This window comes from Pelophylax lessonae (assembly GCF_965119305.1).
Source record: "Pelophylax lessonae genome assembly, chromosome: 13".
In the NCBI taxonomy this organism is placed as follows: Eukaryota; Metazoa; Chordata; class Amphibia; order Anura; family Ranidae; genus Pelophylax; species Pelophylax lessonae.
The window spans coordinates 16,124,270-16,150,512 of record NC_138780.1 but is presented as its reverse complement, the minus strand read 5'-3'; the positions used below and the strand labels follow the sequence as shown (position 1 = coordinate 16,150,512).

The window sequence follows — 26,243 nt, the reverse complement described above, 5'->3', positions numbered from 1 at the left end:
GACTTCACATAGACCACATACACCAATACTCCCTTGGTCAAAAGTTGTTCAATAAGCTCCTACTTGAAAAAAGCCATTTTCATTGGCTGTAGATGCTTCATAAATTAACTTCAAAGAAAAACAAGTAAAATACATACAAAAAACTGTAAGGCATCATGCACACTACGCCCTTCTGTAAGCTTTTCTCCTGACAGGAGAAAAGAAGCGTTGAAAATGCGCCTAAAGCCATGTTTTTCCAGTGCGTTTAGGCTCATCAAGCATTTGGGCGTTTATTTCATTGGCCAGAAAATGTATTCTGGGCATTGAAATGAATGCTCAAGCGCTAAACGAGCCTTGCCTTTGGGCACATTTATACACATTAAGGTGGGTCATTCAAAATAACGTCTCCTCATCAGCAAAGCTGATTTTCTTATATTAAAATCAAAGTCAAACCACTTAAAAAAAACTCATGTAAATTTCCCAGCATGCAAATGTCTAAGGTAAGTTCAGAGGTAGGTGGTGCCATAATGAGGCTCGGTACTTACCAAATGATGCATTAATCCTTTGCCGCTCTGTGAGGTGATGACGCGCAGGTCGGGTTTGCGACTGTTGCTGCCGAGCTGATTGTTCTGGGAGGGAGGTGGAGGGCTCTTGGCCGGGAGAACTTTACCCAGGCTGTTGCCATTGGATATTAGGCCTGGAGAGGCTCGTGCACTGATGTAGCCATTGCCTAAATTAGAAGGAGGACATATGGACAGCGATTATATGAGAGGATCTTGTGTATGTCACATAAATAAGGCGTACTAATCAAACATTTACAAAAAACACGACCCATATAAACAGGGAGTCTATTGTGTATGATCAGTCAGACTTGGCTGGTGTCTGACAGAACAGGAAGTAAGAGGAAATCCCCCCCCAATAGGGATTCTAGTATACCTAAAAAAGGTTAGGACTTCTGAGAGGATTGTATTGCTTCTCTGCCCAAATGAGGGAGATTTCCCCCTCACTTCCTGTCAAGCCCCGTACACACGTGTCGAAAATTGGCAGGGAATTTTCGTCCGACGACCGATCTGCCGATTTTCGGCTTGTTAGTATGATGCTTCCGACAACAAACTCCGACTTTTCGGCCGAAAAAAATCTGGTGTGCAGACTATAAAATTTTTGTTGGCCGTCAACACAACGGCCGATTTTCGTGCAGTCAGTACAGATTTCGACAGGGAAATAATCTGATCAGTAAGTCTGGGCATGCTCAGTGAAGAAAGAACACAAAGAAAGCAACCCAACACATGACATCACTTCTGAAGTAGAATTTTGTTGGGCGAGAAAATTCGTGTGCAGTCTAGGCACATTCCAACCAACAAAACACAACTCTGGACAAAAGATGGACGATCGGTCGGCCGATAATCGTTGCGTGTGTAAGGGGCTTTAGGTTGAGGAGTGAAACAGGAAGGGAGTCTAAATCACTCGCTCTATCCAAAATCTTATATAGGAAGGTCATTTTGAGAACACTTTTACAAAGGGAGCTACAAAAATAAAAAAAAAAGATAACTTATAGGCAAAACATTTTATTGTTACTGATCAGGGTTACAAAATGGCTGCTACTACAGGACATACTAGAAGAAAGACATGTCTGCCTATATAGCAGCTTGGCTTTGTCAGGTGGAAAGTGGAAGTACTGGCCGAGGCTTGGTGTATGGAGCGGGGCTTGTCTCCCTCACAGCCCTCCAACGCGAACCATACTCCAGTTTCTCGAAGCGGGCAGCAGGAATGCCGAGAATGCCGGGTGACGTCAATTCTGACATTCATAGAACTAGCCTGGCCAGAATCTGAAACAGCTGATGGGGATGGAGGCCTGCATCTCTGCTCTCATGTACATTTACTCTGCTGTATGCACAAGGCCGAGCCCTCGGTTGTAGGCATGGCCTGTCCACTAACAAGGCCAGATTACGACCACATTCTGGACTACCTAAATAAACAAGGCCAGATTACGACCACATTCTGGACTACCTACATAAACAAGCTTAGATTATGGTCACATTTTGGACAATCTAAATAAACAAGTCCACATTACAACCACAATCTTAGCTACCTCAATAAATAAGGTTGGAATACGAACACATTCATCTAAATAAACAAGGCCACATTACAACCACATTCTAAACAACTACCTACATAAACAAGGCCAGATTTCAGACACATTTTAAACTACCAAAAAAACAAGGCCAGATTATGGAACCATTTTGGACTACCTAAATAAATAAAGCCACAATATAACCACACTGCCTAAATAAACAAGGCCAGATTGTGGTCACATTTTGGACTAAATCAGGGGCCTCCAAACTTTCTAAACAAAGGGCTAGTTTACGGTCGTTCAGACTTTAGGGAGGAGTAAACAATGCCCTATCTCTGGTTTTTAGGGGAAGGAATAGTGCCTCTAATTGGTGTCAGTGAGAGAAATACTGCCTGATTATTGGTGTCAGTGGAAGGAATTATATCCTATTGTTGGTATCATTGGGGGGGGGGGGGGGGATAGAGCCTTATTGTTGGTGTCAATAAAAGGGTCGCATCTGGCCCCCGAGGAACAGTTTGAAGACCACTGATCCAAATAAACAAGGCCACAATACAATGACACACTGGACTACCTATAAAAAACAAGACCAGATTATGGACACATTTTGGACTACCTAAATAAATGAGGCCTCATTATGATCACATTTTGGACTACCTAAATAAAATAGACCAGATTATGGACACCTTTTGGACTACCAAAATAAATAAGGCCTCATTATGATCACATTTTGGACTACCTAAATAAAATAGACCAGATTATGGACACCTTTTGGACTACCAAAATAAATAAGGCCTCATTATGATCACATTCTGGACTACCTAAATAAAATAGACCAAATTATGGACACCTTTTGGACTACCAAAATAAATAAGGCCTCATTACGACCACATTCTGGACTACCTAAATAAAATAGACCAAATTATGGACACCTTTTGGACTACCTAAATAAATAAGGCCTCATTACGATCACATTCTGGACTACCTAAATAAAATAGACCAGATTATGGACACCTTTTGGACTACCAAAATTAATAAGGCCTCATTACGATCACATTCTGGACTACCTAAATAAAATAGACCAGATTATGGACACCTTTTGGACTACCAAAATAAATAAGGCCTCATTACGATCACATTCTGGACTACCTAAATAAAATAGACCAGATTATGGACACCTTTTGGACTACCAAAATTAATAAGGCCTCATTACGATCACATTCTGGACTACCTAAATAAAATAGACCAGATTATGGACACCTTTTGGACTACCAAAATAAATAAGGCCTCATTACGATCACATTCTGGACTACCTAAATAAAATAGACCAGATTATGGACACCTTTTGGACTACCAAAATAAATAAGGCCTCATTACGATCACATTCTGGACTACCTAAATAAAATAGACCAGATTATGGACACCTTTTGGACTACCTAAATAAATAAGGCCTCATTACGATCACATTCGGGACTACCTAAATAAAATAGACCAGATTATGGACACCTTTTGGACTACCTAAATAAATAAGGCCTCATTACGATCACATTCTGGACTACCTAAATAAAATAGACCAGATTATAGACACCTTTTGGACTACCTAAATAATGCCTCATTACGACCACACTCAAGACTACCAAAATAAACGAGGCCAAAATTATGGACACCTTTTGGACTACCTAATTAAAATGAGGTCTCATTACGACCACACCCTGGACTGCCTAAATAAACAAGGCCAGATTATGGACACATTTTAGACCACCCATTGTTCATTATAAGAAACTAAATTTGCCAGCCTTCCCTGTTCGCATTGGCACTGAGCATAGAAAGGGGTAGTACTCAAATTACAAACATCCTTCGTGAAGCAGAACAGATGTCATGGACAACGTCCACGAAACGGTCAACCAGTATGAAATGGACTCCAATGTGAACCTGTTGCTAGGCCTGCATGGCCAAAGCACCGGTTGACTTGGAAGAGAAATTTTGTTAATAAAAGACATTCAACGGGTGCTCGACTCGCTGCACCCACCCCAGGATTTGCCTCCTTACTGGGCAGAAGCTGGTATCGCTTCAGCGGATTTCACGATTCCCCACTGTGAAACTCGTTGGCTGCCAGGGGAAATTCAAGTGACAACTCTGAAGGGCCACATGCCCGTCGTTGTCCAATCTGATTAAAGGGAAAAAAGACTTGAACGTCTTGGACAACACCGTGACGGCGGTGTGGCATCGGCAGCGGGGAGAGGGAGGGGGGAGGGGCTAATCGCTGCACGCTGAGTCTAATGATGTTAATGAAATCGTATTAATCAAAGAGGCAGGCTGATTACTCGCTGCGTTCACCCACCGTAACAGGGACTTTACAGTCACGCGGGGGGGGGGGGGTTGGGGGGTGGTATTACATTATATTCAAGAGCGGGGGGGGAGGGCGGACCAAGAGAGCTAACAATTAACCGTTTAACTACTCGAGGCAGCGCAAAAGTCAGTATGGTTCAATATTATAACCAGCAAACGCACACAAAAATGTATTCAAAAATTACTTTCGATATGAGCATAAAATCAATCCGGTGTTTTCAATAAAATGATCAAATTAAAATTGTAAATTAATGATCCTCCATTTGATCGTTTTAGTGTGCTCTCCATTGATTTTCACTCTTGGCTTTGGCGGAACTTTGTCGATCGATTCCAATCAATAAAATTTGGCTTTGGTGGAACTTTGTCGATCGCTTCCAATCAATAAAATATTTGTTTGCGATCTTGCATATGCAAATTGACCACAAATCGCCATTTGTATGGCTACATTTAGGTGCATGCTTGGTTTTACAGAGGCTGTACAATCAGACTGTATCGCCTGTTGCTAGCTTAAAGGTTTCTGGCGGCGTTTGCAAGCTTAACTGTGATAAAAAGAAATAATTGCAGCTTCATTTCTGCGTGTTTATGGTTTCACAATGACAGCGGTGCACCTTCTCCACCGAGGGCTCCCGGGTGATGCTACAGCTATTTACATCTATAATAATATTGATTTCATTGACTTTGGAGCCCTGGAAACAAACAGCGGTGACACATCCAGGCAGCGCAGCATAGCCCGTCTTCCAGCCCTTCCTGTGCTAATAGTGCAGTTTTGCAGATTACATCCATTGTACTCAGCAGAGATAATTAGAGTGTTTAGGAGATGACCTGCTAATTAACGCAGCTGTTCTCATATCGAGCTCTCCTCGTCAGTTACCGGTCCCGGTGGGTTGGGGAATACTGGCGTATATGCTATTGCAGATGGAAGCAGAGAGAGGGGACACACATCAATTTGCTGTCGAAGAGACTATTTAAAGGGAAAAATCTACACCAAAACTGATATTTCAGTTAGGAGTGGGGTCTGGTGGGTTGGGGAAACCAACTTGAAGACTCCGGCAACAGTATGGCCTTGAAGCTTTGCATTCTCCCACCCTGGGGGTCTTCTCCTTTATCCTGTTTGTGTACACCATATTTGAAGCGCACCTATGGCCAAGTTTTGGATTGAGCAGGGAAGGGATGTAGCCCCCTTTGGGGTTTTATTGCTATGTGCCCACTGGGGAAGTTTCCCCTATGTAGACTGGTGACTATTTTTGCATGCTCCCACCCTGGGGGCTGTTCTCCTTTATCCTGTTTGTGTACACTATAATTATAGTGAACCTAAGGCCAAGTTTTGGATGCAGCAGGGAAGGGTTAGAGCCCCTTTTGGGGTTTTATTGCTATGCTCCCACTGGGGGAAATTTCCCCTCTCTATGTAGACTGATGACCATTTTTGCATGCTCCCACCCTGGGGGCTGTTCTCCTTTATCCCGTTTGTGTATACCAGGGGTCTTCAAACTATGGTCCTCCAGTTGTTCAGAAACTACAATTCCCATCATGCCTAGTCAGGTCTGTGAATGTCAGAGTTTTACAATGCCCCATGGAAGGTTAGTTCTGCAACAACTGGAGGGCCATAGTTTGAAGATCCCTGGTGTACACTATAATTATAGTGCACCTAAGGCCAAGTTTTGGATGCAGCAGGGAAGGGTTAGAGCCCCTTTTGGGGTTTTATTGCTATGCTCCCACTGGGGGAAATTTCCCCAATGTAGACTGGTGACCATTTTTGCATGCTCCCACCCTGGGGGCTGTTCTCCTTTATCCTGTTTGTGTACACTATAATTATAGTGCACCTAAGGCCAAGTTTTGGATGCAGCAGAGGAGGGTTGGAGCCACTTTTGAGGTTTTATTGCTATGAGCCCACTGGGGAAATGTCCCCTCTCTATGTAGACTGGTGACCATTTTTGCATGTTCCCACCCTGGGGGGTGTTCTCCTTTATCCTGTTGTGTACACTATAATTATAGTGCACCTAAGGCCAAGTTTTGGATGCAGCAGGGAAGGGTTAGAGTCCCTTTTGGGGTTTTATTGCTATGAGCCCACTGGGGAAATTTCCCCTCTCTATGTAGACTGGTGACCATTTTTGCATGCTCCCACCCTGGGGGGGGGGGGGGGTGTTCTCCTTTATCCTGTTTGTGTACACTATAATTATAGTGCACCTAAGGCCAAGTTTTGGATGCAGCAGGGAAGGGTTAGAGCCCATTTTGGGGTTTTATTGCTATGCGCCCACTGGGGGAAATTTCCGCTTTTTATGTAGACTGAATACCAATGTGGTGTCTGTTCCACTCACAACTACTTGAGGCTAGGGGACCACTTTAAAGCAAGTCACGGGAGAAATTTGAAGGCTGCCACTGTCATTGCTGACCACCTGCTTCAAACAAATGCTAAATGCCTGGCTGTCAAAATGACTGATCTAGAACAAGGATAAGTATAACACCTTTAGCTTATAGGAAGTGGGCATAATTCAACCCAGAAGACAACCAATGTTGTATCGCAGTAATGGTAAACCATGCGGGGAATCCATCTTTGGCTTTTTACCCCAAGATGCAATTGAGCGTTAAAGAAAACCTGCCACCATAGAAATATGGAGGATGGCATTGCTGACCTCTCCTGAAAACACTAGTTTAATGGTCCCTACTGATCTAATGGCTCAGTTACTTCCCAAGTCACAGATTCAGAATATGTACTGGTTAATGCAGTAACCATTGATACCGTGCCACCCTGCTACATATAGGTCCCACTGAGAGTTCTAGAGTCTCTGTAAGGAGCCAGAGCTCTGCAATGCTGCTACAGAATAAACTCTGACCTATCGCCAACAATCACATTTCAATTTTCGCCATCCAGACCGAAAACTCAAATCCAACTAGTTGTTATGAGCTAAGGCACTTCACACATCATCATGATCACTGTTGTGCTGAATAATCCCGTTATGATTTTAGCAGACGACAACGCTGCTACCAACGTTGAAAGCAGAGAACAGCCGTGTGAGTCCTGTGTATACTGGCAGCAGTCTGATCTGGAGTGCCAGAGGGAGAAGCAAGCCCTGCTGCTTTCATTGTGGGAACCTCAGCTCACCGGGACCACCCAGAAGCAGAGAGACTCCATGAAGCCTAGAGATTAAAGCGCCCAATGGAAAAATGGTTCTCAATACCAACAGCGACTAGGTCACACCTTTCCTATATCCAGGGGCATAACTACAGGGGTTGCAATTGCAACCGGGCCCCATGCTCCAAGGGGCCTGTGTGACTCCCCTGTACACCTGGATAGGAGGGGGGGGGGGCACCATGTAGAGAAATGACTGTCCTCCTTTTTCCTCCTGTAGCTGCAGGAGGAAAATGGAGGAGATTGGTTCCTCTGTATGCTGCCCCCGCCACTCCTATCCAGCTCACTTGTGTTCTGCTGTCTCTGGGCCCCTGTGTGCTCCCCTGGTCTCCCCCTACTGTGCTGCCCCCCCACTCTGCCCCCCCCCCCCCTATTCCCCCACTGTGCTCCCTTCCCTCTCCTGCCGGCTGCTGCAGGGGATGTGTCACAATAGAGAACCAGGAAGAGGTCGGTAAAAATGAAATTAACCAGCTCCTCCCTTTTCTGAATGGACAGAGTCCTAGTCAGTGACATTGTAAAAAAAAAAAAAAGATAAAAAATACAAATAAAATACCAAAAAATAAAAACTACTGACACCAGTGGGTGAACTTCTTCACACTTGTGACTGGGCCCTGGCATTCCACCACTGTGGGCAGTCCCCAAGATGGCAGGAAGGGGGCCCACTGCAGAAGTTGTGAAAGGGTCCCGCTGCAGGACTGTAATAAAGGACCCCGCAAGGAGAGTAAAGAGCCCCAGGCTTAAAGGGAAAGGCCCTGGCCAGGGATCCGGGGGGCCCTTCATGGTTTCTTGCACTGGGGCCCTGAAGGTTCTAGTTACGCCTCTGCCTATATCTAGTGTTGTGCGGTAGAAAGGGCTGCCATCTGGTTGGTTATATTCAATGATAGCTTCCCTATTCTTTATTGTGCCAAGGTCTAAGACATCCGAGGCCTGCACTCACCTACAGGACTTGGACAGGTTCCATTAGAGTTGTTAAGGTCTCCCCCGAGCATTGCACCTGCAGTGACAAAGGAAACCCATGAGAAAAACAAAACAACAATTGCTTGAGCCCAAAATGCACATGGGTTTAAGTAAACCCATCATTTCACTCAGTGCATTAAATAATAATGGTGCATGGCTTCAGAGATCTACATGGAGGTGTGTAAGCTCTGAAACTCAAGGTGCTCCATTATGCAATATGGGACTGCTGATAAAGGTCAAGAGATCTGTAAAAACACAAATGTATACCAAAGCTGGAAGGCTAACATGTTTAAGGGGATGTGCCCCCTTCCTCATAAGAAGCTCTGAGGAAGGGGCACCTCTCCCAAATCGCTTTCGACGTCCAACTTTGGTATACATGATGGTCATGGCTGGAGTTGATGGTCATGGCTGGAGTTGATGGTCATGGATGGAGTTGAGATTTGATATGCCTGTTCCTTTTTACTTTTGTTAGTGTGCTTTTATCTTTTGGATTTAAAAACCAGTGGTGGTGGTGGTAATGCACTACTAGGCGTTTGTTCCCTCCTGTGTGTTTTTATAGCTCTTTTGGAGATTTCTTAGTCTGAGGAGGGCTGCATCGGGTAAAGCATTACAAATCTGGACACCTTTGGATATATAAAACAGCGCTGGAGTGTTTGAACTAAAGTCAAGAGATGCCTTGCTCAATTCCAGACATTGGTCAGTGAGCCTAAGCTTGTAGTTAGACCTGCCTGGTGCGGTCATTGTAAGGTTTTTTTCTCACACCAGATAGACATTTTATATTATGGAGAATGAAGCAGAGAGGAGTGAGACATATTCTTGGCTTCATAAGAGTTGTAACACACTCTTAATTTTGCAACAGCAGACCATCTAGTGTGACCTAGGCCGAACAAAAAAAAAAAAAAAAAGGACATTCATGCAGTTGGCCCTGGTCTGGTCCTCACCTGCACTGGCTGGCCTCTGAGGTAGCCCCGGAGACACTGTGTTCCTCTGTAGAGCGGGTGGCTGTGGAGACAGGAGTCGCGGGTCTGTGAGCGATGCAGTCATCAGGGACTGTGTGACAAGCTGACCGGCTTGGTTGGTGAATTGCAGTGTGTTTTGATTGCTCACTGGGACCGTCACCGGCATGGCAAAATTGGGGGCTGGAACTGCAGACTGAACAGACAGAATGATGAGATCACAACAGGTACGTCATGTGCTATAAGCCCAAGGCAGCTGTCTGAAATAACTGGAACCCAGTAATCTATTGAATACAGTTGAATTTATATTGAATCTGTAAGGACAGAAAGAGTGAGACAATTGCTGACTTGGTTTTAAAAAGGTACTGTTCCCGGGGCTGTTACGATCGTCCAAACTTCATTCGTTTGTGGCCTTGTTCACAGAGGCTTCAGCAGTCTGTACAACGTGCTTTTGCTAAGCATTTGTGAAGCTTTTGGCAAGATTCAAGCACTTTTGTTGAAGAATTTAAAGAATAAATTAGATCTAGTGTGGGGAGGTTAAAGTCCAACTAAGGAAAATTTTTTATTTATAAAAAAGTTCCCCCAAACAGGGTTTAAAAAAAAAAAAAAAAAAAACAGCTCAGGCTGCAATGCTCATCTTTAATTTGGAGCTGCCCCCCTTCCCTCCCAACTTAGTACCTCTTCTTTGCCACAAGATGTCCCTTCCTGGTTGGATGACACCCAGCATTACTACAGATACTGTGAGTGCAGGGCGTCATGGGACTGCCCCCTAAGAGGGCAGTACTGATCATCACGTCATTTACAGCGTACTGATCATCACGTCAGCACCACCTAGCCTGAAGAAGAGGCAAAGAAGAAGAGCAAAAATGACAGCCAGTGGGAAGCCATACGAAAAAGAGACTGGTATATAGACGACATTTTTTTGGAGGGATGCTGAAGTCCAAAACTGGGCTTTGAACACAGATCTTCGTAAGTTCCTACACTAGCGTGAAGCTTGTTGAAAGCCTGCTAGCTGCTAGTGTAAAGGTGACAAAACCTAGAAACCCAATAGGAGTGCCAAATGGTAAAAAAAGGGTTCATGTTGCTTTAATGATTCATCACATGATCACATAAAACAACCAATGTGTTTCGCGGGCCAACAGGCTCCCCTCCTTCATCTGGGCTTAGAATTGTAGAATAAAACATTTGTATTGGATCTGCCTTGATGGCTCATGGTGTACCAAATAAGAGTATATGCCCCAAACACTACCAGGGGCAGCATCTCTTGGATATGAGTATTCGGTGTTAAAAGTGAAAGTCCTCCTAATAGGATATGGGTTTAACATTCCTATACGGAAACTGAAGTTTTCTTTAACAAAGGTGTGTGTACAAGGCCTGCAAGTCAACCACAATAAGCATGAATGACCTAAAAGATGTCAGTGGAAGCATGTTCGCTGGGCATTGAAGTCACGAGAATTTTTGCCCGGGGACCTGCACCTTTAAAACAAGTCAGCGATGGGAGCTCCCATACTTCTATCCTCACTTTAACAAAATACTGTAATCGCTTGCAAACTTTAACGTATTGAAGAACATTTTTTCAGGCTGGTGTAATCTAGTTTTTGCGTCGTAAGCAACTAAAACAAACATTTTTAAGAACAGCAGTTGAAAACTGCTACGCACTAGCATAACAACAACTGCGTGTACAATTACCAAATGTTAAGCTGTTATGTTAACAAATTCACCAATTAACACTTGGCTTAGCTGCTCTGCCAAACATTCCAGTGTTATATCAATTTAGAACAAACTACGGTGGGGAGATCCAAATGTTTGATTCGTCTTATCACTCCCAGTTGCATTCTCTCCTTTGAGTTCTTTGGCCAAATATATTGTTCGATCACAAAAAAAAAAAAAAAAATTCCCCTTGTTGTTGGGAAATTGAGGTGCACTAAAAAAATTGCCCTTGTTGTTGGGAAATTGAGGTGCACTAAAAAAATTGCCCTTGTTGGGAAATTGAGGTGCTAGTGGCAGCAACCAACCATGTATCTAAAGCCAAAACTGTTTGGCTTTGTTGTTGTGGATGGAGCAGGCCAGAGTAAGGTTCCTATAGCTCTAAATAATTAGGGCTAGATTGAGCGCATCAAGCCTAGTTTTTTATTTTTAAGAGTTCCTATACCAGTGATGGCGAACCTTGGCTCCCCAGATGTTTTTGGAACTACATTTCCCATGATGCTCACCTACACTGCAGAGCATCATGGGAATTGTAGTTCCAAAACATATGGGGTGCCAAGGTTCGCCATCACTACCCTATACGGTTTTCATTTCTGTCTGTGCTCTTAGTGGGGCACTACACTCTATTTATCCTGGTGACCATTTGTACTAAGACAGCAAGTGAAATTCTAAAATTTATAGAGGTCACTGGGAAACCTTTCAATGGGGACACCAGTTCCAAGAAAAATAACAGCAGGAGTTCTTCTCACCTCCTGTTGTCTCCTTGGATAAGGAAGTGAAGGATAACCTCCCTAAAAGACAAAGACAGCAATGAAAACTAGAACATTTATATGGGAGACCTTGGTTTAGACTTATTCCCTTTTCATGATTGAAGAAACCATGAAAGAAACCATGAAGGTTAATGGTTAAAGAAAGTAATTTGAGTTAATATGGAGCACAGTGGCTCCGGGGAGGGTTCCCCTTATCTAGGGGACCTGAAGTTTAAGATCCACATGAAAAAAGTCCAATGTGAGCACAAGACCAAAGATCTAAGGCAGTGGTCCTCAACTCCGGTCCTCAGGGCCCACTAAGAGGCCAGGTTTTAAGTATTACCTTGGGGAGATTCAGACTAGAATACTGCAATCACTGAGCAGCAAATGAGATCACCTGTGATGTAATTTAGTTATTTTGCAAACCTGGCCTGTTAGTGGGCCCCGAGGACAAGGGTTGAGGACCACTGATCTAAGGGACCAAAACTTTAAATATCAGTGTCTGCTCATAATAAGACAACATGGAACAGCCAACGTATTTGGTTTGCCAAAACTGCTCTAATAAAAGCACCCTATGGAGTCCAGTGACAGCATTTATAAACCCAATGAAGGAGGGGGGGGTTGTCTACACCCCCAAAAAGCATTGGCTGTTTTCTTGTTATGAGCAAACACTAATATTAAAAGATTTTGGACTCTTGGATCTTTGGTCTGGCACTCCTATTGGGCCTTTTATAAGCAATGAAAACCTGAGGGGTGTTCAACGCTTCCCTACTCTATCCAAAAAAAACAAACAAATTGGCTTTAAATATAATTTGATTTTTCAAATAAATGATGAATGATATTGTAAAGGGAATGACAAATGAAGGCTGGACTTTGTAGAACAAGCCCTTAGTGGACATGTTTCTCAAGGTCAATATTTGGTGGAACCAAGAAATGAAAGCTGTGCCTGTTTTTAATTTGCAGTCTGTGACCCCACTGGGGAGATTACCCTTCCCTGAAATTCCTGTTGGGACAGGAAGTGATGGGAAATCTCTCCAATTGGGAAAAAGAATGCAACCACTTTCCTAATTTCATGTCCTGGTGTCACATTTGACAGGAGATGAGGTCAAGGTCATGCGGGAACACTGAAAGACCATATCCAAACCATTGCTATGAGGTTGGAAGCACCACATTTTGGTCATATGGTGGATGTTTTAACTCCTATCCCATGTGGTCTAAAATATTGTTGAGGAAAACGGAGTCTCCCACCAAAACTCAATGGCTAATAAAGTTTGCAGTTTCAAAAGTAGCAAGCATACAGTATAAAAGGACAAGTGGTAAAACTTTTACACACCCACTGCAACCTGTCCGATCACTCTACGTAACTTATAATAATTATTATAAAATCATCCCACACCGAGTTTAACATATTCATGCGTTATGACTTGGAGAACATCTGATAAATTATACGTTCAAATTGCAGGGTGTCTTTTCATCCAAGACGCTCCCCGTAATTAAGATCCCCCTCCGCTCTGATGTCAGGATTTAGAGTGGAGTCAGTGAATAAACACAATCTATTCAACAGTGGTAAGTGAATGTTAATTGTCAGTAAGAAATGAAAGAAGTCAACTGTCAGAGGAAAGCCAAATCAAGCACATTCAATCTGGATAAGCATGTTACTGGTTTAGGCAAGTGTTAAAGATTTGGATAAGGGACATGTAATAAAAAAATGGGGACAGGTCACTAAAAAGGTGTTCAGGACACTTAAACTTGTGTCTTATTTATTAAATAGACCATCGGTGTTGCCCACTGCAGCTAAGCTTGACCATCATCTTCAATAGTACCCCATCAAACTTCCATACGGCACTGGGGGAATGAAAGAGACAACCTGATTGGCTGAAATGGGCAAGACCGTTGTTTTTTGCCCCTCGTTTCAATAAACGAGGCCTGTTCCTCAAGTTACCTCATTAGTCTTGCATATTAAAGCAGACCTGGAATTTGCTACAGACAGCCGTTTTGTTAAATAAACCAATGTTCATGGAAACCCATTGGTACACAAAGATGAACACCAACACACAAGGTGTGAATGGGCACTGCCGAATGTTAATTCACCAAACAAAAATGGATGTTTGCAAATGTGACAGGTCCACTTTATCTATGCTGGCACCTCATGTGAATATCGAGCAAACCAGGCCACGAAGCACAGCCATGCAGAAAAACACACTCTTTAGACTCGTAACCCTTCCACCAAGGGATGGGCTACTGAGATGTGTGTAGCAGGCCCACACCTGAAGTATAGGGTTAGGATTGCAATCTCCAGTAAGCAGCACTGCAGGCTCCCATCTTGAGTGTAAAGATCATACATTCTATACCTTTTCAATAACAAGACAGTTGAGGTTCCAGAACAATGATACGCTGGCATATTGGATGCCAGGGCAATGACACGACAAAAACAGGTGGTAGAAGGGACACGAGTTCCCACAACAATGATACACATATCTCAAACTGCAGAAAGGCACTTGGGGTCCTGACACAAAAGCACGTTTGACACATTAGAACAATGACACACTTACATTTAGGAGTGTAAGGCTGTGAAGGCTCACAAAGACACACCAACACCTAGAGCCCAGAACACACTGACTTGGGGACCCAGAACAATGACACACTGATACTTGGGGGCCCAGAACAATGGCACACCGACACTTGGGGGCCCAGAACAATGGCACACTGACACTTGGGGGCCCAGAACAATGGCACACTGACACTTGGGGGCCCAGAACAATGGGACACTGACACTTGGGGGCCCAGAACAATGACACACTGACAGTTGGGGGATACAAAACAATGACACTGACACTTGGGGGATTCAAAACAATGACAAATTGACACTTAAAGGTCCATATAAATACCACATTGACATTTGGGGGTCCAGAACAATGACACAGACAATTGGTGGTTCATAACAACCACCTGAAATTTGGGGTCTAGAACATTGACAAACTGACACTCTAAGGGACCCAGAACAATGACACACTGCCACTCTGTGGGTCCCAGAACAACGACACACTGCCACTCTGGGGATCCCAGAACAACGACACACTGCCACTCTGGGGGTCCCAGAACAACGACACACTGCCACTCTGGGGGTCCCAGAACAACGACACACTGCCACTCTGGGGGTCCCAGAACAACGACACACTGCCACTCTGGGGGTCCCAGAACAACGACACACTGCCACTCTGGGGGTCCCAGAACAACGACACACTGCCACTCTGGGGGTCCCAGAACAATGACACACTGCCACTCTGGGGGTCCCAGAACAATGACACACTGCCACTCTGGGGGTCCCAGAACAACGACACACTGCCACTCTGGGGGTCCCAGAACAATGACACACTGACACTCTAATCTGGGACCCAAAGAGTGGCAGTGTGTCATTGTTTTGGGACCCCCAATGACACACTGCCACTCTGTGGGTCCCAGAACAATGACACACTGACACTCTGGGGGACCCAGAACAATGACACACTGACACTCTGTGGGTCCCAGAACAATGGCACACTGACACTCTGTGGGTCCCAGAACAATGACACACTGACACTCTGTGGGTCCCAGAACCATGACACATTGACACTCTGTGGGTCCCAAAACGTGGCAGTGTGTCATTGTTCTAGGACCCCCAATGACACACTGCCACTCTGGGGGTCCCAAAACAATGACACACTGCCACTCTGGGGTTCATAACAATGACACACTGCCACTCTGGGGTTCATAACAATGACACACTGACACTTGGGGGTCCATAACATTGACATACTGACACTTGGGGGTCTATAACATTGACATACTGACACTTGGGGGTCTATAACATTGACATACTGACACTTGGGGGTCCATAACAACGATATATTGACACTTAGGGGCCAGAACAACGACACAGTGGGTTCCTAGAACAATGACATACTGACAACTGGGGGTTAGAGAACAATGCTGCACTGACACTTTAGGATCGCAGAACAATGACACACTGACCAATGTGGCCACAAAACAATGACACACTGACAACTGAAGCCTATATACCAACCAAACCTTTCTTCTGTCTGCTAAATGTTGAAAAGCTCCTCCCCCATGTCCCCCCAGGAGCCTGCAGTGCTGCTGTGGCCTGTAGCTCCTTCCCCCGCGGTACTCACTGCGAGTCTATAATTCTGCATCATTTTATCAAACTCCTCGTCAATCTTTTTATATTTCTCCTCCGTCTGCGGAGTCAGCGCAAACACCTCGTCCGCGTCGGGGCTCTCGTACTCTCTGTGCTTCTTGTTCAGCGCCTGCTTTTTCACATCAGGGTTGGGGTGAGGTATTTTTTTTGTCCCAATTTTATTTTCATTGGTTTTATTAATGTATGTATTTTTGGGGGGGTGGGGTGGGGAGAGGTATATAGGGAGAGAAAACAGAGAAAAGAAAAGAGATGAAGAGTTGCTGAAGAAGGCACGGTACTTACGCCATAGCGTTTGAACAGTATGTCCAAGTCCTCGCTGGCTTTGCGATATTTGTCTTCCATGAGAGGGCTCTGGTCAATGGAGTCATCCCCGTCTGGTTCGGGGCTGTCGCACCCGTTAAAACCTTTCTTTCTTAACGTCTGAAATCATAACCAGGAAAAGCTCAGCTTCTCCACATTCTACAACATTGGGGGGGACAACGGTTAACCACAGTCCTGGTACAATAACATGGAGACGCCATTTCAAGTCCAACTCGAGCCAAAAACCCATGTTGTGGATTGAACGAGGAAGGGTTATAACCTGTCAAGGTTGGTTTTGTGGTCTTTGTTCCTGCTGGGGAGATTTCTCCTGACTTCCTGTCAGGAAAGGAAGTCATGGGAAGTCTCTCAAGTAGGGACACGGACTAAAAAACAAAGCCACATTTAGTAGATTGTGGTAGGGTTAGAATGTCCAACAACGTGTTTTAAGCTATGCCTTTCTCTCCAAGTGACAACGGCTCCAACCCTTTCTTGTACAGGTGTCACAGGGACAGAAAGTGAGGGGAAAATCTCCCCTTTGGGATCATAGACAGAAAATTTAACTATTCCCCACTCGATCTAAAACAAACCAACAAAAACATTGGCTAGAGTTAGGCTTTAAGTAGACTCTTGGTGCGTCTTCCCACCAGATTTCACCCATAACTGGAATACTATATCAAGAAGGATTAATGGGGGAAAAAACAAGCTACATATTCAAAAACAGATAAAGCAGTTAAAAGGACAGACATCATTTTAATTACAGTTCTTCACATCAATAAAACATTTGATTAACTTATGGAAACCCTATCATGAGGAAACATGGTGACTACCATTAGGACCTCTCCTATTGAAAATGCCATGCCTGCCCATCAAGTTGGTTTTAATACAGTCACTGATACCAGTTAATGCCAAGGAGTGCTAGAGTGTGCTGGAGGGTTTTTTGATGCTGGCTGCTAGGGGATCTGGGGGGGGGGGGGGGGTCTAGTGTTGCTGGGAAGGTTTATTGTTGCTGGTGGAGGATCTTTTGTTGCTGGAGGAAGGGTCAATTGTTTCTGGTAGGGATCTACTGTCGAGAGAGGGGTCTATTGTTGCTGGCTGCTGGAGAGTCTATTTATGCTGGCTACTGTTAGATCTATTGTTGCTAGTGGGGGTAAATTGTTGCTGGGGGGGATCTACTGTTGAGGGAGAGGTCTATTGTTGCTGGCTGATGGGAAATCTATTGTTGCTAGTGGAGATCTATTTTTGCTGGGGTGGGGGTATTTTTTTGTGGAGGCTCTGTTGTTGCTAGGGGTATCTATTGTTGATAGGCCAACCTAATGTTGCTGGGGAGGTCTATTGGCGCTTTTCGGTTCGGCTCGCTTTTGTGCTTTTCCACTGCTGGTACCGCATGGTACGGTGTGGGAACGGTTCGGTACGGTACGGCGGCGCTTTTCCACTGCATGGAACCAAACGGTACGGCTCTCAAAAACAGTACCACCTCAATTGTGGTTCCAAGAGGTACCATACCCGGTACCATATCCCACAATCCTTTGCATGCAGTAACTACTAGCCACTGATTGGTCAGAGAATCGTTGTTATCCCACCCACTTAACTTTAGTACTACTTTGTTATCAGTACCAAATTTTATACAAATTACTTGGTTCTGCATTCTCTAATGGCGCTTTTCGGTTCGGCTCGCTTTTGTGCTTTTCCACTGCTGGTACCGCATGGTACGGTGTAGGAACGGTTCGGTACGGCGGCGCTTTTCCACTGCATGGAACCAAACGGTACGGCTCTCAAAAACAGTACCATCTCGATTGTGGTTCCAAGAGGTACCATACCCGGTACCATATCCCACAATCCTTTGCATGCAGTAACTACTAGCCACTGATTGGTCAGAGAATCGTTGTTATCCCACCCACTTAACTTTAGTACTACTTTAGTGGAAAAGCAAACCATACCGTACCGTACCGAACTGTTCCAACAACGTACCATGCGGTACCAGCAGTGGAAAAGCAAACCGGGCCAAGCAGGGCCGATTAGAGCCGAGCTGGTACTTGCAGTGGAAAAGTGCCATTAAAGAGGTGGTACTCGAAGCTAGGTAGGGGGTAAAACCAAAGGGACAGTGCTCGGAGAGGGGTAGGGGGCAGAGACAAAGGGTGATTTCGAGGGGGGGTGGGGTAACTGCGCCTATTCCCTGAGAAAAAAAAAACCCTGATAAGGACTAATGACTTTTCTCCAACTTATCGTATCTGTATTCTTATTTTGGGTTAGTGACACAAAGGTACTGAAGCCTCAGGGGCAAGGGAGGGCTAAGCCACCAGCATCTCCAGGAAGTTCACAATGGTGGCCCCCATATCCTACCATGACAAGTACAAATATTGAGACCTGCAAAGATAAAAGTTATGAAAAGTAAATCAGGTTGTAACATATCAATCAATCAATCAATACCACAGGCAGCCAACATTGTCAATGTTTATGATGCAATGGCCTATCAAACTCTCTAAGAACCAATAAGCCCAAACTTTACGTTTTGGATGGAGGGCGGAAAGAGTAAAACCTATTCATCCTGGAACCATTGTCACTGGGACAATAGATAGAAAATCCAAAATTTTACAGTTGTCAGCAGAACAGGCGGCGAGGGGACATCTTCAAATAGGGCTATGGGGACTTCTGTTATGGTGACAGCTGTCTATGAAGGGATTTTGTGGAGATTTCCTCTCAGTACCTGTTCTGTGTTCAATTCAAAAAGACTTATCCAAGCAGTGCTGGCACTTGTGCTGCTTTAATGAGCTCACAGGCTCAAGCAAGGCTGCTCACATAAAACAAGGACTCCCCTCAAGTAAGTACCAGATATAAGAATCCTAGGAGAGCCAAGCCAATGGATAAAGAGTCCAAAATACTTTCATAGTTGATGCCAGTCAGAGAAACAGTGCCCCATCGTTCGTGTTAGCGAAATTGAATAGTGCTCTATCATTGATGTCAGTGGGAAAAATAATGCTCTATTATTGGTGTCGGTGGAAGAATAGTGCCTCATTGGTTTTGATAGTGGAATAGAACAGTGTCCCCTTTATTGATTTCAATTGGAGGCATAGTGCCCCATCGCTGGTGTGAGTAGGAGAAATAGTGCCCCATCATTGGGTGCCAGTAGGAGGAATAGTGCCCCATCGTTGGTGTCTGTAAGAGGAATAGTGCCCCATCCTTGGTGTCTGTAAGAGGAATAGTGCCCCATCCTTGGTGTCTAAGAGGAATAGTGCCCCATCCTTGGTGTCTGTAAGAGGAATAGTGCCCCATCCTTGGTGTCTGTAAGAGGAATAGTGCCCCATCGTTGGTGTCTGTAGGAGAAATAGTGCCCCATCCTTGGTGTCTGTAAGAGGAAAAGTGCCCCATCCTTGGTGTCTGTAAGAGGAAAAGTGCCCCATCCTTGGTGTCTGTAAGAGGAATAGTGCCCCATCGTTGGTGTCAGTAGGAGGAATAGTGCCCCATCGTTGGTGTCAGTAGGAGGAATAGTGCCCCATCGTTGGTGTCTGTAGGAGGAATAGTGCCCCATCGCTGGTGTCTGTAAGAGGAATAGTGCCCCATCGTTGGTGTCTGTAAGAGGAGTAGTGCCCCATCGTTGGTGTCCGTAAGAGGAATAGTGCCCCATCGTTGGTGTCAGTGGGAGGAATAGTGCCCCATCATTGGTGTCAGTGGGAAGAATAGACCCCCATCATTGGTGTCAGTAGGAGGAATAGTGCCCCATTGTTGATGTTAGTGAAACAGTAGTGTATTTCTAGATTGGGAAACACACTTGGATGGGGGAAGCCATGCCTCCTGACCTTTAAGGGAGGTTCTAACCCTATCCACGAGTCCTCATCTTGACCTTCAAGGGAAACCCCTAACCCTAAACCCCTATCTTTGGTGTCAGTGGGAGCAATAGTGCCCAATCATTGGTGTCGGTCAGAGAAATATTGTCCATCTTTGGTGTCACAGGGAGGATTAGTGTTCCATCATTTATTTAACTATGATGAATTCTGCCCCAATGTTGATGTCAGTTGAATGAATGGTGCCTTACTGTTAGTGTCCATGGGAGGAATAGTGCCCCAAGGGCTGGATAAAGGCAAGCAAATACAAAAATAAATGTAAAATGTCTAGCTGGCAGCATTGGGTTTCAGTAAATATATTCAATGTATACTTTCTATATAAATAAGCCTCGTCAGGCTTGTAGGTCATACACAAAACGTAAAATATGGCCATTCACCCTATATAGTCTCTCTTCATCACCTTCGGAGTCAGCCGAGGAGAGCGGAGAGAAAAAGAGGCCATTGCTGTTCTCAGAGCAGCTCTGATGTACCTATATAAAACCCGCATTAAACAGTGCGTTTACATACGTATATTTATATATATACGCATTCGCAACGCTGAGTTAAACAAACCATTGGAGGCAGATGGCCCCTAAATTGGCGATAGAGACTATCTTGTCATTACGGCCTCCCTGACAAATAATCGTTTCATCCCGCGCCGAGGGATATTTTAGGAGATGGCGAGTCGCTCGCCTGGGCCCTGTGCGTCGTTCTGCTTCGGTTCCTTCCCAGTATATTAGACATGAATTAGGAGCTTCATTCTGACGCCAGGTCCGGGCCAAAAAAACTTCCAGGCGGGCTCCGTGCTGCCTCAGCAATAAACGGTCGTCTTTGGGACAACGCACATAATTGCGATGAATTCCTTCGCCTCTCTGCTGACTGGAGGGAATCGGCACAATGCTGTGCAGCTGTTTCGCCGTATACCACTCTGTAAATCTGGCTATTTTTACACGCCGGGCAGCAATTTAAAGCGCTGTCTTCTTAAAAATAAACACAGCGGGGCAGAGGAGCCGCCACAAATGACTTCAGCCCTCTAAGTCACGACGGGCTTAATGGTTAACGTAGACCCAATTATTAAAATCTCATTTAAATGTAAAAATGTTCGTAGTTTCAAAAATCATTTTTAAAGCTGAGGTTTTCTTAAAATAATTCCTAGTGATCCTACCAGGATGGTCCTTGTTCAGGCACTTCCTGTTATAGGGTGACAACACTCAGTTCCTGTCTTCCAGTTGTTTTTATGTGTTGTCACTTGGTCTCATGTTCTCCCAAGGGACACTGCAAGTGCTGGTGCTGATGCATACTACTCATACATGGTCCATAGGCAATGTCATTAACCTAATAAAGCCCTAATGGGTCAACGATGTCATGAGAATTCCCACCCTTTTGTGCAGGTGCAGTTGTGAGGTGGAGAATGCCCTTTCCTGTAGTTGAGTGGGAACGACAGCTTCCTTTAGGGTTTGGTAAGATGAAAAATTCCAAGGCCAAAGTTAAGTGGGAATGACAGCTTCCTTCAGGGTTTGGTCAGGTGGGGAATGCCATGGCTGTGTTTGCGTGGGAATGACAGCTTCCTTCAGGGTTTGGTCAGGTGGGGAATGCCATGGCTGTGCTTGGGTGGGAATGACTGCTTCCTTCAGGGTTTGGTAAGGTAGGGCATTCCATGGCCAAAGTTAGGTTGGAATGACAGCTTCCTTCAGCGTTTGGTCATGTGTGGAATGCCCTGGCTGTGGTTAGGTGGGAGTAACCGCTTCCTTCCGGGTTTGGTTAGGTGGGGAATACCATGGCCGAGGTTGAGTAAGAGTGACAGCTTCCCTTTGGGTTTGGCCAGGCGGGAAATGCCCTGGCTGTGGTTAGGTGGGAGTAACCGCTTCCTTCTGGGTTTGGTCAGGTGGGGAATGCCATGGCCGAGGTTGAGTGGGAGTGACAGCCTCCCTTTGGGTTTGGCCAGGCGGGAAATGCCCTGGCTGTGGTTAGGTGGGAGTAACCGCTTCCTTCTGGGTTTGGTTAGGTGGGGAATGCCATGGCCTTGGTTGAGTGGGAGTGACAGCTTCCCTTTGGGTTTGGCCAGGTGGGAAATGCCTTGGCTGTGGTTAGGTGGGAGTAACCGCTTCCTTCTGGGTTTGGTCAGGTGGGGAATGCCATGGCCGAGGTTGAGTGGGAGTGACAGCTTCCCTTTGGGTTTGGCCAGGTGGGAAATGCCTTGGCTGTGGTTAGGTGGGAGTAACCGCTTCCTTCTGGGTTTGGTCAGGTGGGGAATGCCGTGGCCGAGGTTGAGTGGGAGTGACAGCTTCCCTTTGGGTTTGGCCAGGTGGGAGTAACTGCTTCCTTACGGTTTTGGTCAGGTGGGGAATGCCATGGCTGAGGTTGAGTGCGAGTGACAGCTTCCCTTTGGGTTTGGTCAGATGGGGGGTGCCCTGGCCGCAGTTGAATGGGAGTGATAGCTTCCTTCCGGGTTTGGTCAGCTGGGGAATGCCCTGGCCACGGTTGAGTGGGAGTGACAGCTACAAGCAAAATCCCATTCATTTCAATGGCCCCCGTTCATATGAAATGAATGGGATTTTGCTTGTTGGGCATTTTGAGACTTCAGAGATGAGCATTTTAGGAGCTGAAAAATGCTCAGGTGTTAACAGGGCCTCAGGGTTAAATGGTTTGTTTCATCCCCATAACTGCAAGACAGCTTGTTCTGTTGAAAAACAACAGACTTACTGGTCAGATCGCTGGATGAAAATAAAAAGAAAGAAAGCCTAAAAAGAAAACATCACATCTAAGAATTGGTAAGCAGTAATATATTAAAATGTTTGCTTTTGAGTTTATTACCGCTTTTATTATTCATATTCATTATTTATTTTATTAGAGAACCGGTTTGGGGTTTTATTCTTCACCGATATACTAAATAAGGGACACGGATGTACTGGGATCAGCGAAAATTGGGCCAAAGGTGTTTCACGTGAAAAAAAAAAAAAGTCATTAACTTTGCCCTTAACGAAGGCAAGTCACGGCGAAGCCTGAGCGTAAGGCGGGCCCTGAAACGCAGGATTTATAGGGAGTGCCATCGGTGCCAACATTAAATGGCACTGGAGGAATCTCTTAAAATCTTCTAATGGTTTCCTGTTGCTTTTGACCCAGCGTTTAAGTGGAGTGCAAATGGCGATTAAATGCATTTAGGATTTTTTTTTATGAGCGGGGCTTTTCGGCTCGCCTGTCCTGCACTTAGTACACGAAGATCCTACCTCGCATGTCTCCATATGCCGGCGTGAGACGCGGAGGAAGTCGGGATGTGCTCAGACGAGAAAAGCAAAGTTCTTCTAAAAGACTTTTGGGAAGAGTGCGCGCCGCATAAAGCCTTTCTCATTTTGTATGCAGACTCGGGGACAAGCTTCAGAAATATTTCTAAACTTTTGCAACCGTATAACCATTACCGCCAGACGCTTTTCTTACGTTTCATTTTCAACACCTGGCTTTTTTTTAGGCCCCTTTCACACTTATGTGACCTAAAAGTCAAAGGCAAATGATGAAAGAGTATAACCAGCCCAGTAGAAGTTTATTCTTCCTTATACAATGATATACATTTTCCTATCATTCTTATAACTATTATATCATTTTTTGTGTTATCTAGTCCCTGAGTCCTGATGAAGGGGGGCAACCCCAGAAACTTGTTGCCTTTACCTTTTGATTTTTTATCAAGATGAAAAAAAGATGATCCAACCACAGGCTGTGTGGGGAGGAACAAGCAAAAAGAGTGCAAAGGATGAAACCGTATAACCAGCCCAGTAAAAGTTTATTTATCCTTATGAAAGGGGGAAAGGTAAAGCTAGGGTGTTTCAGGTGCTTACAGCTCCCCTTCATCAGGGCTAAAAGACAAGATAAAAGATAATATACATTTAATAATTAATAATATAATTTTTGTGTTCCCTGAGCCCTGATGAAGGAGGGCAGCCCCCAAAACTTGTTGAGATGAAAAGATGATGATCAAACCACAGGCTGTGGGGAGGAACAAGCCAAAAAGAGTGCAAAGGATAAAAGAGTATAACCAGCCCAGTATAAGCTTATTCATCCTTCTACAATGATATAAATTTTCTTATCATTCTGTTCACTATTATATCATTTTTGTGTTATCTAGTCCCAAAGTCCTGATAAAGGGGAGCAGCCCCAGAAACTTGTTGCCTTTACCTCTTGATTTTGTAATCAAGATGAAAAAAAGATGATCAAACCACAGGCTGGGGGGAAGAACAAGCAAGAAAAAAAAAAAAAGAGAGTGCAAAGGATGAAACAGTATAACCAGCTCAGTAAAAGTTTATTTATCCTTATGAAAGGGGGAAAGGTAAAGCTAGGGTGTTTCGGGTGCTCACAGCTCCCCTTCATCAGGGCTAAAAGACAAGATAAAAGATAATATACATTTGTTAGCATTCTACTAACTACCTATTATATAATTTTTGTGTTTCCTGAGCCCTGATGAAGGGGGGCAGCCCCCAAAACTTGTTGAGATGAAAAAAAGATGATCCAACCACAGGCTGGGGGGAGGAACAAGCAAAAAAAAAAAAAAAAAGTGCAAAGGATGAAACAGTATAACCAGCCCAGTAAAAGTTTATTTATCCTTATGAAAGGGGGAAAGGTAAAGTCAACGTGTTTTGGAGGCTCACAGCTCCCCTTCATCAGGGCTAAAAGACAAGATAAAAGATAATACACATTTTGTTATCATTCTTATATAATTTTTGTGTTCCCTGAGCCCTGATGAAGGTGGGCAACTCCCAAAACTTGCCGAGATGAAAAACAAGATGATTCAACCACAGGCTGGGGGGGAGGAACAAGCCAAAAAGAGTGCAAAGGATGAAACAGTATAACCAGCCCAGTATAAGTTTATTCATCCTTATAAAAGGGCAAAAGTAAAGCGCAGATGATCCAACCACAGGCTGTGGGGAGGAACAAGACAAAAAGAGTGCAAATGTTTCGAGGACTGCCCCCCCTTCATCAGGCCTCAGAGACTAAACCCAACAAAAATGATATAGTTAGTAGATATTTAAACGAATGATAACAAAATGTATATAATCTTTTGTTATCTTGTCAATAGCCCTAATGAAGGGAAACCGAGTACCTGAAACCCATTGCCTTATCTTTTAATAAGCTTGCACTAGACATGCACTTTGCACGCTTTTTGGCTATCTCCTGATGAAGCAAAATGAAAATCTAGGAAATGCGAGTGACCCCCGTCCCCGTCCCACTTCGCAGCAAATTAATCCTAGATATAGTCACATATGTAATCCTTGCTAAACGCGCTAGGACCATCAAGCGCTTGGGTGTTTATTTAATTGGCGAGAATATGAATTAATGAGCAGCGGCCAATAGAATCCATGCACACTGTAGGCATGTAAACCTTAGCACAACCCTTCCACGAATACAGCGTACGGGCAAGTTGCTTCCGGCAAGATCCAAAGAAAACCAATATGGCCGTGTGAAGGAGGCCCTGTATGTGTACAGAATGTTTCGGCGGCACCTTAAAGGGCTGCGTTTCTACTCCGAGGAACCTGAGAAATACACCGCCGAAACGCTTCTTTATTTAAACACGTTTATTTATGCAGTGTATGTACTAAATAAACATGTAAAAACACCCGCAACCCGATGAGAGGTGTCAAGCTTAATATGCCGCAGCGATATCTAACAATTACAAGGGAATTGTCACCTTGATGGTGAAGTTCTATTCAGGTCTTGCTATTTCTCCTTTCAAAAAGAGACCACTGGGGTGATGGATTCCGGGATTCTGGGAAAGCCTTAGTGAAGGGGGGGGGAGGGCTACTCTGCTCCTGGCAGCGGCGGGACAAGCTCATCAAGTGCCCAGGGCAAAGATATCAAACTACGCCCCTTCCCGTAGGGTTAGGGTCAGGGCACCCCCATCCCTGCAATAAACCGGTGCGCACAGGGCAGCCGCCCCTCTTGCCCACACCTTGTACCATCCCTGGCTCCTGGGCTCTCAAGCCTGGTGATGTATCTAAATTGCGCAATTTGCATTTTTTTTTTTTTTGTAGATGCCGATTTTCTCTTTAGGA

General features: G+C 44.7%; 1 protein-coding gene across 3 annotated transcripts in view; it reads right to left on the bottom strand.

Moving 5' to 3' along the window:
* The window catches only part of MEF2D (myocyte enhancer factor 2D), a 310,867-nt gene that overhangs the window by 25,988 nt on the left and 258,636 nt on the right, over positions 1-26,243 (bottom strand). For 2 of the 3 annotated variants that reach the window (XM_082275253.1, XM_082275255.1), the window contains exons 5-8: positions 16,370-16,507; positions 9,422-9,632; positions 8,461-8,517; positions 525-709 (exon numbers count right to left, since the gene is read on the bottom strand). In XM_082275253.1, the coding sequence (XP_082131379.1) occupies positions 525-709; positions 8,461-8,517; positions 9,422-9,632; positions 16,370-16,507 (591 nt within the window). Of the gene's footprint in view, positions 1-524; positions 710-8,460; positions 8,518-9,421; positions 9,633-16,061; positions 16,197-16,369; positions 16,508-26,243 lie in introns of all 3 variants that reach the window. The other variant, XM_082275254.1, reaches the window with a different exon arrangement.